This window comes from Xenia sp. Carnegie-2017, unplaced genomic scaffold (genome assembly GCF_021976095.1).
Source record: "Xenia sp. Carnegie-2017 unplaced genomic scaffold, XeniaSp_v1 HiC_scaffold_20, whole genome shotgun sequence".
NCBI lineage: Eukaryota > Metazoa > Cnidaria > Anthozoa > Malacalcyonacea > Xeniidae > Xenia > Xenia sp. Carnegie-2017.
In genome coordinates, this window is record NW_025813483.1 from 13,390,655 (window position 1) to 13,406,988 (window position 16,334).

At 36.6% G+C, this 16,334-nt stretch overlaps 5 protein-coding genes across 5 annotated transcripts; 3 read left to right on the forward strand and 2 right to left on the reverse strand.

Moving 5' to 3' along the window:
* The first annotated feature begins 288 nt into the window (after positions 1-288).
* On the forward strand, positions 289-1,778 carry LOC124441991 (membrane progestin receptor gamma-A-like). Its single transcript, XM_046992474.1, has one exon. The coding sequence runs from the start codon at positions 400-402 to the stop codon at positions 1,495-1,497; it is 1,098 nt and encodes a 365-aa protein (XP_046848430.1). The 5' UTR covers positions 289-399; the 3' UTR covers positions 1,498-1,778.
* Positions 1,779-2,318: 540 nt separating this feature from the next.
* Positions 2,319-6,041, forward strand: LOC124440929 (DNA-directed RNA polymerases I and III subunit RPAC1-like). The gene is given in 12 exon segments (XM_046991351.1): positions 2,319-2,587; positions 2,740-2,811; positions 2,907-3,077; positions 3,167-3,353; positions 3,655-3,704; positions 3,826-3,891; positions 3,969-4,035; positions 4,315-4,386; positions 4,389-4,433; positions 4,546-4,613; positions 5,124-5,172; positions 5,257-6,041. Coding segments are annotated over 12 exon segments (1,101 nt in total). The 5' UTR covers positions 2,319-2,455; the 3' UTR covers positions 5,379-6,041.
* On the reverse strand, positions 5,978-12,164 carry LOC124440928 (tectonin beta-propeller repeat-containing protein 2-like). The gene is made up of 12 exons (XM_046991350.1): positions 11,851-12,164; positions 11,343-11,611; positions 11,158-11,271; positions 10,744-10,878; positions 10,523-10,680; positions 9,841-10,444; positions 9,495-9,708; positions 9,230-9,304; positions 9,145-9,160; positions 7,996-8,261; positions 7,881-7,919; positions 5,978-7,495 (listed from the first exon to the last, which is right to left on the reverse strand). Exons 2-12 carry the CDS (start codon positions 11,607-11,609, stop codon positions 6,201-6,203), a joined length of 3,183 nt encoding a protein of 1,060 aa, XP_046847306.1. The 5' UTR covers positions 11,610-11,611; positions 11,851-12,164; the 3' UTR covers positions 5,978-6,200.
* A 64-nt stretch (positions 12,165-12,228) lies between these two features.
* On the reverse strand, positions 12,229-14,113 carry LOC124440930 (cyclin-H-like). The gene has a single exon (XM_046991354.1). It carries the CDS (start codon positions 13,173-13,175, stop codon positions 12,282-12,284), a length of 894 nt encoding a protein of 297 aa, XP_046847310.1. The 5' UTR covers positions 13,176-14,113; the 3' UTR covers positions 12,229-12,281.
* Positions 14,114-14,212: 99 nt separating this feature from the next.
* LOC124440931 (N-alpha-acetyltransferase 30-like) lies at positions 14,213-16,113 on the forward strand. Its single transcript, XM_046991355.1, is given in 5 exon segments — positions 14,213-14,882; positions 14,885-14,961; positions 15,035-15,155; positions 15,616-15,671; positions 15,736-16,113. Coding segments are annotated over 5 exon segments (777 nt in total). The 5' UTR covers positions 14,213-14,494; the 3' UTR covers positions 15,871-16,113.
* Positions 16,114-16,334: the final 221 nt, after the last annotated feature.

Consider the following 16,334-nt stretch of genomic DNA (forward strand, 5'->3'; position numbering starts at 1 on the left):
TCGTGTAATGTACTTGTGGGCCACCGAATATATATCACTCTTTGGGCCACCGAACACTCTCACTCTTTGGCAAACTTTCTACATTGAAAATTTGGCAAGCTTATCAATATGCTTATATTGTATATGCTCAGTTTCCGCATTTTTCAAAAAATAACAGTTGAAGCTCTAAGTAAAACTGATCTACAGTATTTTTGGGGTTTTAATTTTTAATGGTTCGACTCTTATCACACGTGCTCATCACACAGTAAAACTATTTCAATAGACGCCCACGCTGATTAATTATTGATGACGTAACGCTGGTTTTTCCCTGTTTCTCATTCAAAATGGTCGCCCACATATCGCAATGAAATTAATCTGTCATTTTCTTGTTAAAACGAGTGTTTGAAAAGGAAAAAAGTGATGGAAAAGAGCAGCGATACAAATTTAAGCATTGAAGAACGAGTTCACCAACGAAAAGTACTTTTAAATGTGGATATTTCGAAAGATGAAGGGCAAGAAAATCGAGAAGCCACAAAAGAACTTACTCCGATGTACTTAACAATTGATCAAGTTTCTCATCAGTATAAGGAGGCGTTTATTCTTTCTGGCTATCGTAGACCTTATTCGACAGCACAGGAATGCTTTTTAAGTTTGTTTGAATTGCAGAGTAATGAGAGTTTAAACATATGGACGCATCTAATACCGCTGTTTGCTTTCATACTTCGCTTTGCTCGTGTAATCGCTGGTCTCTCGTTAGCTGATCCGTACAACTATCCATTAATCTGCTTTGCCTTGTGTATTTGTTGCTTCTGTTCAATGAGTTGTGGAGCACATATGTTTAATTGTATGTCACCACGTCTAAGGGATATCTGTTTCTTTTTTGATTATGCCGCCATTGCTACATATTGCTTTGGTGCATCACAAGCTTTCTATTTCTATGGTCGACCGGCATACACCGAAGTGGCGATTTACAAACACCATTTGCTGTTCCTAGGAATCGGTGCGATGATCTCTCTAACGGCGAATTTCCTATGTTGTGCTTCGAGGCATAGATGGCTTAGTATAAAGTACTTGATTCGTACAACTCCATTCGTGTTTGTATTTCTCTTCATTATATCACCGATCGTATGGCGAACCTATACTTGTGTCGAAGCGACCGATTGTAATTTTGACTCACTCACCTATCACAAAAGACATACCTTGTTTTACCTCTTTGCTGCCATTTTTAACATAACTCGTTTGCCAGAGCGTTTGAAACCAGGTACATTTGATTGTTTTGGAAACAGTCACAATTTTCTGCATGTTTTCACTGCCTTGGGAGCGTCAGATGAGTTCTCAGCTATACACAGCGATATGATAAATCGTCGTAACATTTTACATCATTTACAAGGACCAACCTTTCTCAACTGTGTGGTTTTTATGATAGTTTTTGCCATCCTAAACATTGCTGTTGTTCTCTACTTTGCCAGACAACTTAAGCCTGATAAAGAAGAAAGCAAGTGCGGACTTGCTCAATAAGTGATGCTGTTAATCTTTCGGTGTTTTGACACTTAGATTGTACAATTTGAGCATTTGTTTTATTATCTTATAAGTTATACTATGATACCTTTGATTTGTATGAAAGATTGAAGCAATTATTATTAAAGAGCAGCAGTTTTGTATTGAAAAAAAAACACTATATACACTATATTCACTAATACAGAATGAAAAAAAGGTTGCGTATATTATTTGGACAACGATCAAATATTATCTTGAGATTAAGAGAAAGGTTTTTATTAAAAAATAGGTACGCATGCGTACTTGTAGTGTTGTGTAGTACATGTCTCTTCTCTTTCGACATTCCTCTCGGGGTTTACTACCGTAAATCTGTAATGTTTTTCCATCTCTTTCTGTCTACTGTTTTCTTACTTACTAAACGACTTTCATGTTTTCTTTCAATGCATCGATGCATCCCTTCTTTAGCCTTTATCTAGGCGAGCATCGAGCAAAACTATCTCTGGCACGCAGCCAGAACGGTAATTGGGTGTGCCCATATTCGTAATTGGGTGTGCGCATGACATGCCGTTTCATTGTTTTTTATGGATTATGAAATGAATTAACGAACATGGGCACCCCCAATTAATGTTCTGCCTACGTATTATCTATTCACTGAATATGTCCTTACTATTTTAGCCTGGTTTCACCAGCAAATCAGTAGTGCAAGTAGTCTGACATTTGCTGTATCTCTGATATACTCCTTCCTGATTTTGTCCAGGTCGCTGCCAAAACAAACCTCATTACCTCAGTATCTTGACCTCTGCAACCTGCTCCTCTACCTCCTATCTTCTTCTCATTACCACTGTTTCTAATACATGAAAACATTGCTGGTCTTGCTATCACTTTGTCAATTACTAATTCTTTTCATCTATCGTTGCCAATACTCTTCTACTTCTGTGAGATTTGAGATGACAGATTTTGACAATTTCTGGTCAGTGGTATGAATGAAAGTTACCATCAATACTTCAATACAGATCATATAGAGATACATATGTTTGAATTAAACAATATGGCCGACAGGTTAGCTGATATACGAACAAGAGTGACATTGCAAGAACACGGTCTTATTAATGTGAGATATAGAAGAATTTCATTGATTGAATGTAAAAATATTGAAAATTATTCGGATGTAAAGATATTGACAGCTATAGGAAATATTTGGCACAGGGTTTTCAAATTCAATTTTAGTTTAAAATCACGCTAATGAATCCAATGCTTTGTTAGACACAAAATACAGCATATCCTGGCTCGTATCATGGCTTTGATGATTCTTGGAAGTTTGAAGAATTCAAGAAGGTGATCTTGTTGTTTTAAGTTTTCACAACTTAGAAAGCTTGTAATCCATTCGTGTTTTGTTTCGGATCTTGAATGAATGTTCTCCCTGGCTTTAGAACTTTCGCGTAGAGATTTCGAAATTAACTGATCAAGATATTCAATTTGACATGATTGGTATTGATGCATCCATAGCCAATGCATTTCGTCGAATTCTCCTTGCTGAGGTGCCGACCATGGCCTTTGAGAAAATACACATCTTTAATAACACTACAATAATACAAGATGAGGTATGACTGTTGTGTATATTTTAAAATTAAATAAATCATCTCTAAATCAAGATGTAATGTGTATTTATTTATTTAACCTGTCCATTTAGGTTCTTGTTCATAGATTGGGACTTATTCCAATCTTTGCTGATCCACGATTGTTCACTTTCAAAACGGAAGAGGAGGAATCCACTGAGCATAATGTTATTGAGTTTGAAATCAAAGTGAAATGTAGACGAAATCCAGATGCTTCAAAGAATGCAACTGATCCAAATGAGTTATATATCAATCATTTAGGTGAATCAAGAATGTTAAATATCCTATCTGTTATTTCTTTAATACTTTACATTTCTTTAATACTGGACTGTATCTGCATCTGCAATGTTGCAGCCTTGTCACACTGTGTCACACTGATATCAGCGTTGTGTTTGCGTGAAGGGTACAAGTGATTGTAGTCTGGTCAGCTGCCTTCACTATAAGTGACCAGGATGTTCCACTTTGTGGAACCCTCATACATCGAAATCGACGGAGTCCATTATTATTATTATTATTATTATTATTATTATATTCTTTACATTAAACCTTTGTCTGTATTTAGTTACAACAAAACATCTCAAATGGCTTCCAATGGGTGACCAAGCTAACTTGGTAAGGTAAAAAAAAGTTTCATTTTTGATGAATGATCTTTCATTGTTAACATACCTATATAATTTTACTTTAGTTTATTTTACTATATAGTTATGTTAAGAATCTTTTCATCTTCCTTCAGTTTGGTGAAGATGGCATCCGTCCTGTGTATGATGACATTCTTATTGCTAAATTAAGACCTGGACATGTGAGGACATAAAGTAGTTATTGTTCAACTTTATCCCTATTAATCCTCGAAGCTTACATCCTGGTCTGTTTTATCAGGAACTTGACCTTCGTTTGTTTTGTGTGAAAGGAATTGGAAGAGATCACGCTAAATTTTCTCCTGTTGGTAAGTGTGATGCATGTGTTCAGGGCCTTTGCTTGGAAGGGAAGGGCTTATGTTTTGGAAGGGTAGGGCTTGTATTTTGGAAGGGAAGGTCCTGTGTTCTTGGATGGTAAAGACTTTGTTCTAGTGCATTGGGGTTTGAGCTCTAGGAATGAAACGGATTGTGTGCTAAGATTGTAGGGCATGAGTTCCAGAAGGCAGGTTTTCTGTTGTGGGTGGCTGGGCTTGTGTACTGTACCAACCTAGGTAACCTGAAAGTTGAGCAGTAATATCTTTCTTTAGCAACTGCATCTTACCGTCTCCTGCCGGAAATCACGATTATGAAACCTTGTGAAAATGAACTGGCGGAAAACTTATGGCCTGTTTTCCCAAAGGAGTTATAAAGATCAAGAACGTAAATGGTTTGTTTTTCCTTTTGAAATTGGTATCGCTTAAATCCGTCCATCGTGAACATCTTTCATAATTGACGTTTTGTATATTTTCTACATACGTGCTGTGTGCGTGGTTGTACAGGAATAAAAACTGCTGTTGTTGCTGATGCTAGAAAAGACACATACACTCGAGAAGTTCTACGTCATGAAGTGAGTTTCACTTACATCGATGTACACACGGCTAGAAACTCTGAGACCTCAATAGTTGTGGTGCTATTCGTATTGTTATGCTGCTCGTATTGCTCAAAGTTGCTGACAATATTTTCAACGTTGTTAGTATTGTTAACAACCTTGAATAATGTGAACATTACAAATTGTTTATTCCTAACAAAGTGACTGGTTTATATCCTGGAGCCTAGTTCTTGTTTGTTAGATCCTCATCGTCCAGGTTTGTGAAGTGCTGAGAGAAAGATTGTTGGTGTTGACTGACGTTTTGTCATCCTTAATGGCAGTCATCTTGACTCTAAGATGCGACCTGATGTTGAACAATATTGCATCAACTTGGTCAATTTTAGCCACGAAATTAAAGTGTACAGCGGTCTTTTAAGTTGTTAGAAATGATACAGACTTCCCTCCTCCATATGAGTAACCGCGTACAAACCTACAAACCTTTCTCTCTACGATAACATCATAAGAATCAAAAGTTCTTTTCTGTTTTAGGATTTAAAAGACAGAATTAAGCTGTCGAGGGTCCGGGATCATTTTATTTGTGAGTTAAAACCTTGTAAAAATTTTGGATGCAAAATGAAGATGGTTGTGTAAATACTTGTTTGTGTCTCTTATTGTGTTACAGTTTCCATTGAATCCACTGGCGCCCTTCCTCCCGATATTCTAGTCTCGGAAGCCATTAAAATACTCAAATCGAAATGTTCGAGTTTTCTTGCCGAAATGGATTTAAGTGAAGGCGGTGGATGATTGGTAGCAATGATGGATCTCAAGTGAGTGCACTGATAATGTTCATGACACATCATATTACGAGTCTTTGCATGCAGGTTACCAGAAAAAATGGACCGATCCTCAGTTTACATTGTATTCATGGCGGAATTGTTGACTTTGACGTCGGAGAGAAAACGACATGACGTTTAACATAGAAATGATACATTTGTCTTGCTATGAACAACACCTACTGAGCCGTAACATACAGTGTAAATGTCGAGTTTCATCTTCCATTGAGTGTGCCTTTTCCAATTTCGAAAATTACAAGAGCTAGTCCAACTTTTTGTGTAATTTTTTTCTTTCTGTAAGAAAACTCAAAAATACACCACGAACAATTTAACAGTTCTTCTTTTTGCATGAAAACAATGTAAGTTAAGCCCGTTGCGAACGACGAACTTTCAATGTGATGCGTCTAACCTGTTAGAAGCATCAGATAATATATTTATTCAATATTTCTTTTTTAATGCTTTTTGGAACATGAAATGTTACACCTCTGAAACTGGTCATAGTTATAACATAACACACATATAGCCTCTTTGTGAAGAAAGTCCTAATCTGGTTGTAGAGAATAGAGAAACTTGTTGAAAGCAGGTCTTTATTTCGTGTTATTGCAATATTTCTATTATATGGAGAGTTAAAGAATTGTTTTAATTAATATATACAATTGACTATCTTACGATTAAACACCCTAACGAGACATCAAATAATTGAACCCTTACGAACTCATGGAGTCTGTCAAATCAATCCATGGAGTCAGTTAAATAAATCCACGGTGTCAGTCTAATGAATGAACTAAAATCCTCATATCATCTCCCATTCATCTTCATCAACGACATCGTTTTCTTTTATAGCGTCCGAATCATTTTGACAAGCTTTATGCTCTTCTCTTACAAAGGTTAGAAATTTAATCTTACGATGATGTAACTTCTCCTCCTCATCAATGGCCCAGAGTTCACCCGCGCTGTCGACCGAAATTTTGGAATAAGAACCGGGCACCTTCTTCCAATAATCCCCCACACAGTTCATTTCGGATACACCATATCGACATACAAGTTCCCCCGCGGTAGAGATACCATAGACAAGATAACGACTTAAACACAACCTCTTCAGGTTGACACCTTTCACTTGGCGCCATTGTTCACCAACCATAAACGTTTCTTTTACGCCATCTCTGGCGTACACCACTCCATGGACATCTGTCCCCCACACAATCAAGTCTGTGGAATTCACCTCCACGTTGGCAAATACGATCTTCTCTGGGTTATCGATGGGTAACCAGGCTTGCGTAAGTCCACGACACTCTTCACCAGCTACGTTGCCAACCCTTACCCATACTTGACCATCATTGTCCACCGACCATACGGTGACCTTACCAACACTCAGATGTTTGATGCTACGAATCTCCTGCTTACGTAAATGCAGGGAGACCCATGCAAAGCCTTGTGGGTAATCCTTGGAGATTCCGTCACGGATATAGACTTTGGTGTTGTTTTGAGTACTGAAACACCATAAACCATGGGGTGAACCACTTACGAAATTCAAATCGCGATTGCTAGGACCTTCAACATTATAACTTGGACCTTTGGGATGAAAGCAGGTCAAATCTCCGGTTGGTTGTATTGCCCACACGTAGTTTGCTAGCCCAGTAGTGAAGTCGCGCCACGTAGAACTTCTCGCAGTTCCAGTTGGACAGACCATTTCCCAACATCCACCAGTGACATGCCCTCGACATGCGTGAAGAGCGTTCTTTGTGTCCAACAGCCAGACACCACTATGTGGGTCACAACAAATCTGTTTGGGTGATCCGCCATCTCTGAAAAGCGACAGCGCCATATCTTTGGTGGACTGGAGAAGACCCTTGGCAGCCTGACGAAGATACTCCGAGGTGCGCGCATTACGATAAGCTGAGCCAACAGACGAAATAAAGTTGTACGTAGACTCGAAAAGAGATGGATCGTCGATGATGTATTGTCCCAGAGTAACTTGGTACCAGACCTCTTCTGTAGAGGCCTGAGGCTTGAACCAAATGACATCATCCAGAGTTATAGTCCACAGAGTACCATCACAAGTCATGTGTAACCATTTAGCTTTTTTGTCTAAACAAAGACAACAAACATGTTATAGACATGAAATAAAATACGACTGATGAAATTTTATGAAACGAAAAAACAAGAAGATATGACGATGTTCTACTGCATTGATTTGGACATAAAATAAAAGCATTATGACACAACAGCGACAAATGAAAAAGCCTCAAAGAAGAACAATAGACATCAAAGAAAAGAATGAAGGGAAAAATGAACAAATCTGGATAAATAGAAACCACGTTGTGTAGTTATAAACACTGCAGTTCAGACAACAAAGAATGAACTAAAATTGTTTTATGGTGAATTTTTGAAAGAAACAACATTGAGGACAGGTTAAAACATGAAAGATTTCCATTAAGTGACCACCATTACGACAAGATGTTTTTTTCTTCACCTTCGGTCTTCCATGAGGCCTTCTTTCCGACGTTATTTCCTAAGCAATAAAGAAACCAACGATGAAAATAATATTGACAAATTTCTTCAATAACGTATTAATAAAGACATTAAACCTTCACTAAACTGGAGTGTTCCATCATTAGTACGAGCCCAGATGAAATCATCATAGCACACAATCTGGTTGAGATTAGGAACAGAACCCATAAACTTCCAGTACATATTCTCGTCCACATCACAACGGACCATTTTTAATCTTGCAGTGTCAGCACAAAATAGGCGGTTACCATCACACAATGCCCATGTGTAGGTTGCACATATCGAAAGTAGAACAACAGCTTTATGTACTTCATGGGATGATTTACCGACCGGAGATTCGTCACTAATACCTCCTCGTACAAAAGCCTTCCCGTCTTCAATACCGCATATAAAATCACACGTAGAACTCGCATACAATTGCTTAGCCTTGAAGTCAGCTTTTTCCCATCCGCCATTAGATGTTGTGTAAGGATCACAAAAGTACACTGCCCTTTCGTATTCACGCAGAAAACATATTTTGAGTGACGGAAACATGCTCTATACTTTGAGTCGTGGGTAAGGAACGTCCTGACCATGTGTCTGAATGTAGGGGAACATGATAGTCTTTTGGGAGTAATTTGGACGAATTGGAGTCAATGCCAGCCTTTGTTGTGTTAGAATGCATCTCCTCCTCACTTTCAAATCCAGAATGCTCGGACGTGTTTCGGTAAATATCGATAGGTTCCGTCAAATCATGTTGAAATGAAGTCGTGTTTTCTTTTACGGTCGTAGAAGTCGTATTTGTTAAAGATTGAGCTTTTTGTTTCTTGTCATTTTTCCTCTCGTATTCCTGAGAAGTCGCCATTGATTCATTTTTTACTTTTAATTTGTTCTCGACTTCACTCATTTCTTCTCTTTTTTTACTTTTAGAGATTATTTGTTCCGGAAATCTATTTACATTCGTTGCTTCAGTTTGCTTTTCCTTAACAGAACCACTGGACTGATCACTTTTGATCACTTTACTATTTCCATGTTCATTACTTTCCAAAATTTCTTTCTCTTGCGGTACAACAATGTTAAGTTTGTTTGGTTTGGGGAGTCGTTTGTCATTGGTTTGTTTCTCCAAAGCAGAGTCACTGAACTCATTTTCCCTTGGTTCAATCATTTCCAAACTGTAAGGTCTTTTCACATGTGGTTTAATTGAATCTTCAGTTTGTTGTACTAAAGAAGATCCACTTGTTTGAAACTGTACCTGCGTTGGTTCTAAGGTTTACAAGATAAAAATATTAGGTCATATTCTGACATACTGTGTTGTTCTGAGTTTAGTCATACCGTCTTTGATTGCCCCATCTTCTCGACTTTTGATGTTTGTGTTCTGGCGACCAATCCCCTCTCCTTCTTTCGATGCTGTGTAAACGAAACAATGTATCAAACACTTATCAGTGGAATGGATTGCATATGAAATAAGCATGCACGCAAAGAACTAAAACAAAAGCTGAGATGGTGTAGAGTGAAGCAATAAAAGGAGATGAAGAGATAACAAGTTGTTAGAACTGATGCTCGTCAAAAATTTAAGAATTTTTATGTAAGCACCTACTTTGTTTTGCCTTCTTCTTTTTCTTACGTTTCTTCGCTGCCGTGAACACTATATCATCGTCATGATCTTCAAGTGAAATAGCATTTATTTTATCGAAAATATCCGTCCTGGGGATCTCGTGTTCGTTTGGCACACCGACACTAGTTAGAGTCTCGACTGTCGTTGATAAATCGCATTCTTCACAATCCTTCGACTGTTCCTCAACATTCTCTTTCTATGATAAAATTGTACATGTTTAAGTTCGAGCGTGTGTAAGTAGGAAAGAAGGAGATAAAGAGAGATACTGCGTTAGGCATAATAACCCCTTCACCAGTCTTACCCAATGAACATCCGAACTGAAAAATACCTGAACGTTGATTGGTGAAGTAAATTGCAACCCACTTTCAACTACAGCACCAGTTTCTAGTATGCTCATGGCATCCTTTGACTGTTTACCAGTTTCTTGCCAATAGCTTATAGCACCCCTTGGCTGGTAATTACCAGGTGCTATGGATCCTGCAACTACAGCATCCAAACAGGGTGATTCTACTACTCTCTCTGTGGTTAAGACCAACCTTATCAAGAAACATTCAGTTTGATACAACAAGACAAAGATCTCATGGCCACACACAGAAACTGAACAGATTTTCCCCAAGTTGCTATGACAACCTATGACAACACCCTGTTCGATATCAAGCACCCAAATGTGATTTGAATCGCATGTGACTACATATTCACGATGGAACATTAAAAGTTTTCCAAACTGGCCATTGCTGTTGAACTTATCCTTTTTGGACAATGTCTTGATTAATGGAGGTTTATTTCCCAGTAGGGTCTTGAAAACTGATGTTGAAGATACTTTTCCATTTGCATCTGATGTCCATATACGTAGTCCTGGTCGTGCAGCATATAATTTTTTTGTGGGCTCGCAAATTGGGTCTGTAATGAAGCAACCACCAAAAGCACCAAACCTAATAAATGAGTGTTGATGTCATATATGATTGTGGTTAATGAATGTTAATATATTCACAAGAAGTCCACATTCTCACACTTTTCGCTCTTTTTCTCCAACTTGAATTAATGCCTCTGTTTCGAAAGACCACAGAGCTGTACGTTTATTAGTTGAAATCAGCAAAGCAACCTCTGCATACGATAGTTGTACAACAGCACTTTCCTCAGTGAGGATGATTGCAGTTTGTAAAATACCCTTGAAAAAAAAGCAATGAAGCATTGGGTAACCACTAGAAGATAAGTTAGAATTTGCAAGTACCTCTGATATTTTGACGACAGACATGGATATCTTGCCATTCTTGTCACCAGCATAAAGAATTAGGCCATCAAAGGACCATTCCAGACATGTTATCGCAGAATTATGAATATCTTGAGCTGTTAACGAGTTGTAGGTCTAAAAAATGAGATGTAGCAGATAGTGATTATTTTTTAAACACTCTAATTCAATGTCTACAATATCTTTCAAACATCTTCAATATTTGTTAACACAATTGCAACACCTTCAATTGTTTTCAACCACTTTCAACACTTATTATCTTTTCTTTTTAATAACTTTCAATCCTTGACAATCCCTTTTTTCAACTTACAGTTCTTGTCAAACCCTTCCTTTTCACTACCTTCTTTCACTTTTCAATCATTTGAAGTAAAATTTTCATCATTTGTTTTCACATACCACATTTTGAGGTGGATCAACCAAACCAACACAAAATGAGCCAGATTCATGGCCAAATGCAACAGTTGCACTCCCTAAAGCCAGCCTTATACATAATGCTGGGACATACTTAGTCTAAGAAGAGAGAAAAAAAACACTTTAATAAGGCAGCATTAAAAAGAAATCCATTTGATGTTTGATATTACCTCACAATTGATATTGACAATTTTTCGGTGTTTTCTTTGGTAGACATAAGCATTACCGACATTAGTTCCTAAGGCTAGAGCAATGCTAGATACATCAAGACAAGTGTATTGTACTTGAATATCCTTTAATGAGTCGGTGAATTGATTGAAAATCGTTTTGAAATTTTTTCCTTTGACTGACGGAATGGGCTTTGCAACACGATTTGGAAGTTCAAGCAGAATGTCATCCAGTGTACATTCTTCGCGAACCACCGGAATATCAACCATACCTAAATATAATGGTAAATTGACAGCACTGGCTCCAAACTCTGGAAAACGTGTACTGCTGACGGAAAAATCCACTTCAATTTTGTCGTCATTTGTTGACAGTAATCTTTGTCTCGTACTCTCGCTCTCACCGTTTTGATATCAATGATTTGAAGTGGTTGAATGTTTTATCGATTGCAAGAAATTTATATTGATCGAATCAGCAGACTGTAAAAACTTTGAAAACATGTTTTTTACTTACTTTTACACAAGAGCGAGCATGAAACTTTATAAGTAATTTCAGATCATTAAATGTTAAACTTCAACAAAAAAGGAATGCAATAGAAATAATCTACATGTAAACAATAATTTTAAAACATTTATCGATATTTAAATTCGACCCGAATATTTCCGTTACGTGAAATAAGGCTGTGCAGGTAACCCAGTGATCTCTAATCTGAATAAAAACTGGAATAATATTAACTTCTTTGGTGGTTTTATTGGTTTATCCGATTTGGTAAACACAAACGTTTGGTATCAATGATTTGTACCATGTAGTGAAAGGTGGATAATGCAGACATTAAAAATCTTGAATGATTCTCTATCATCATTTAAATAAATATTTCAGTCGTAAAAACTGTTACTTTGTCACATATAATTGAACTTTTATACTTTCCATATTTAATCATTGGTCTATGAATCTGATGATTTCTGACGTTTCATATCCTCATCATCACCATCTTCTGTACTCATTTTCCTCTTCTTGGTTTTCCCGGAGTTAGGATTTGGCAGTTTTTTTAATTTATCCTCAATCAATCCAACATGTTCAATGTCACACACAATCTTATTATTTACAAGTTTAATAATATCTTCAACTTTAGCAAACAAACTTCGACCTTGCTCACCTGGAGCTAGGGTATGAAGAATGTAGTTCCGAACAAGTTCTTTCGAAGCAGCATATAATGCAGCAAGTGCAATCTGTGATGGGGCATATAAAAGAACAACATCACAGAAAAGGATAGCATTTAGAAACTGGTTTGAAATTTCACGAAATTCATCCACATTCTCAGCATTTTGGAAACGAGTCTTGATGTCTATGAAGAACCCTTCAAGGGCTCTTTTTGGACTGTGTACTATTAAATGATAATTAAGCAATTTCATTAAACCCATTTCATTTTTCAAAATAATGTCCGTCATTCTTGACCTATCCGCTTCTGGATAAATCATGATGAATTTATCAACGGATATATTGTACTCTTCAACTTTACAAGCCATGTATAAACAAACAGAAATCATATCTCGAGGTCGATGCTCCATTACGCTCGTCTTTAGATAAATACGTTTGAAATAAACGAAAGTCGTGAACAGCACCGAATACGGGAGAGAAGGTTGAAACTGCATGCAAAGATTAAATAGTATTTTTTCGTAGTGTTTGCAAATAACTTTATGCTCCATAATGCTGAGAAAATCGCTTCCAGGTTTAGATAATTTTTCACCATAGTTTTCAATGCATTTCAGCCGGTTTTTGTCCACTTCATTTAAGTTTGGCAATATCCAGTGCTTTCTGTGTGTACTGCCATGAAACATATTCAATTTGCAGTAAATTATTGAACGTTGTGAACAATATATTTCGCCAAATATACACCACTGATATACACGTGTTGGTTAACGGATATTTAAATTTTAGCCCATTCGGGTGCGTCAGGCACAGTCTCTTGTGCAGGCTAATGTATATGGTTGATCTGTACCATCTGTACCAATGTTGAATGTTCTGGTACCACCATTCATTGAAATTATTTGTGTGACACTTACGGTATTAGGCATGTGTTCAACCAGTCAGATGCATTTATAACCATTAGGATTTCTGTGGTGGCTAACCAAGTTGCATAGCAAAGTGAATCTATATTCCTTATAATGTGTCTGTACTATACTTCAAGGGCACATGTTCATTAGCTGAGGTGGATTTTGTGCAAATTTGCAAATTTGTGCTTTTTCAAATAAGCACACCCAATATCATATAAAAGTAGTAACAAATCTATTGATATGTTCCAGATTCTGCCTTCAAAGAAAAATGTAAAAAATATGTTGGATGTTTTACTTGCTATATAGCAGATAGTGATCACTTAGCCAGTGAAACCCTTCCTTTAAACAACCTTCAGTCCCTGTTAACTCCTTCCTTTCCACCATTTTAAATCCTTGTCAACACCTTTCATTCAACCACCTTTAATCTTTGTCACCTATTCCATGCATTCACCTTCAATATTTGCAATTCATTCACCTTGTTTGTCAACAACTTCTTGTCATCCACCTTAAACTTTGTCAAGGTCAACAATTTCTTGTTATCCACTTTCAATCCTAGTTAAAATCTTTCAAGTTTAAACCTGCATAATGAATTGTTTTTTTTATTCTAGCTGTTCATCTTTAATTCACTGTATTTTTTCCTTTTTGTTTTGCACTGATTTAACTATTATGCAGTTATTCTGGATTACATCTATTCTATTTTCATTTTCCACTGTCACTGCCATGGTCACTGCAGCTTCTGTCGCAGAATGCATTCGACTAATCTCGAATATGAACGTTAGGCGTTCGGTAGCTTTCGGGATTCGTTCGTTGGTTTCGCAAATTAAACTTTCTCTAAATAATGAACAAATCTCGAATTTGAGTTTTTATTTATTTCTGATTATCTGGCGTGTTATCGGCGTACTTTTAGTGAATTGTGTAGCATGAGTATTGATATTTTTGTAAGAAGCTGAAAGTTATGCGGATTTTTCTAACCAAATTAATTTTTTCTCAGTGACATTCCTAGCGTCAAAGGGTCACATGGCTTTCGAAAGTTAGCTATTTTACAAAGAAAATAAGAGATCTATGTGTTCAGAGAGAATTGAAGGCAACATATATTATCATACATGGAGAAAGAAGCTTCAGGGTGTAACCAGAAAGACGTTGATTTGATAACTGAAAAAGTCGCTGGCAATTTGGTAGTAAAGGAAAACCAGTCATTTTCAGATTCTCTGAAAGAAAGCTCCACTGCGTTCGTAAACTTATCAGATACTCCATACATACCTGCGTCTATGTCAAATTGCCCAGAGAACTACTGCCGAACAAGCTGTTGTAGTAAACATGTTCTACCATTGGGTTTCACCCCCAAACCAGTGAAACCCGCATCTGTGAAGAGGGTTGAGTTTAAGGAGCATGATAATAAACAAGATATTGAAGTTGAAGGACATGGAAAAGTTACAGTGAATTATACTAACTATGAGTCTGAAAAACAAATGAAAGACATAATATCTCTTATTACAAAGATCTTTCAGAACCTTATTCTATATACACTTACAGATATTTCATTCATAACTGGCCTAAGTTGTCATTTCTAGTAAGTGTTGTTTTGTTGAATTGAGCACCCCTGAAACATTTTGTTTAACCCTATGAGTTTAATTTTTTCTTAGGCATATGTTGAGGAGACATGTGTAGGTGCTATTGTGTGTAAATTGGATATTCACAAAAGATGACAAGGAGAGGGTATATCCATGTTAGCTGTTGATGACTTATATAGAAGACATCAAATAGGTAAAGATTGTTGAGTTGGAAAATTTTTCCCAAATTACTCCAATGAAATATTTTTGTATCTTCTTGGAATTTTATAGAATACTGGTGTATGAGATTTCACTGTTATCTAAAGTGTGCAATACCTTTTAGGAATGTATTCTTGGGTTGCAAGCTATGTCATGTTGGATGATTTTAATAAAGGATTTTCCCTAATTACAATGCAAATTTTATCCAACATTGCGAGCATTCCATTGTTCTCTTACTATCGGGGGGATGGTTGGAACTGCTGAATGGGATGTGCAAATGCTTGTTTTTTGTTGTTATTGATAAAAAACTTTCCTGTAATTTTGTTGTTAGATTCAGAAGTATCTATTTTCAAATTTTTTGCCAAGAAACAAATTACTTTATCCAGGCCTGTTTAATCTGTGTGAATATTAGCATTAGATTTTCCATTTTCATATTTTGTTATTTTTTTTTTCAGGTAGTAATTTAGTTATAAAGGCAATCAAGAAAATGATAGAAATTGGATGTGATGAGGTATTTGTCATGAACCTGCCAATGTATTAAATAATAAATACTCCTAGTTATTCTCATGTTGTAGGTTGTACTTGAGACAGAGATCACCAATGTTGGTGCTTTGCTTTATGAGAATCTTGGATTTGTTCGTGACAAGCGTCTGTTTAAATATTACCTCAATGGCGTGGATGCTCTACGTTTGAAGCTTTGGTTACGATGAATGAAACTGATTTTTCAATGAATAATGGAAGTGCACTCAAGTCAATGAATTCCAGATGAAAAAATGATGTTTAAAACTGTAGTAGTTGACTATATTTTGTTGCCATTCTTTGATAACATGTCTTAGCCATGTTGGTCAGTGTTAAGCATGTAGACACATAATACTAGTCAATTTACTATTCAATAATCACTGCATGAATGTATTGAATATTTTTATTTTATGAAAGACGTGTGATGGCCCTAAGTGTTGAACCATTGTTGGAACCTCAATTCAAACCAAAAGTTCTGTTTTCCCAAAATTGCAACCCTGTACCACTAGTCTAAATATCAGCAAATTGAATCCAAAGTCCAACTATCTTTGCACATCTTTTCTCGAGTGAATTGGGATGTCTTTATATCACATGTTCACAAGTCCTTTTGATTCATCTTCTCTTTGATGATATCGCTTCTGAATATTATGATCCA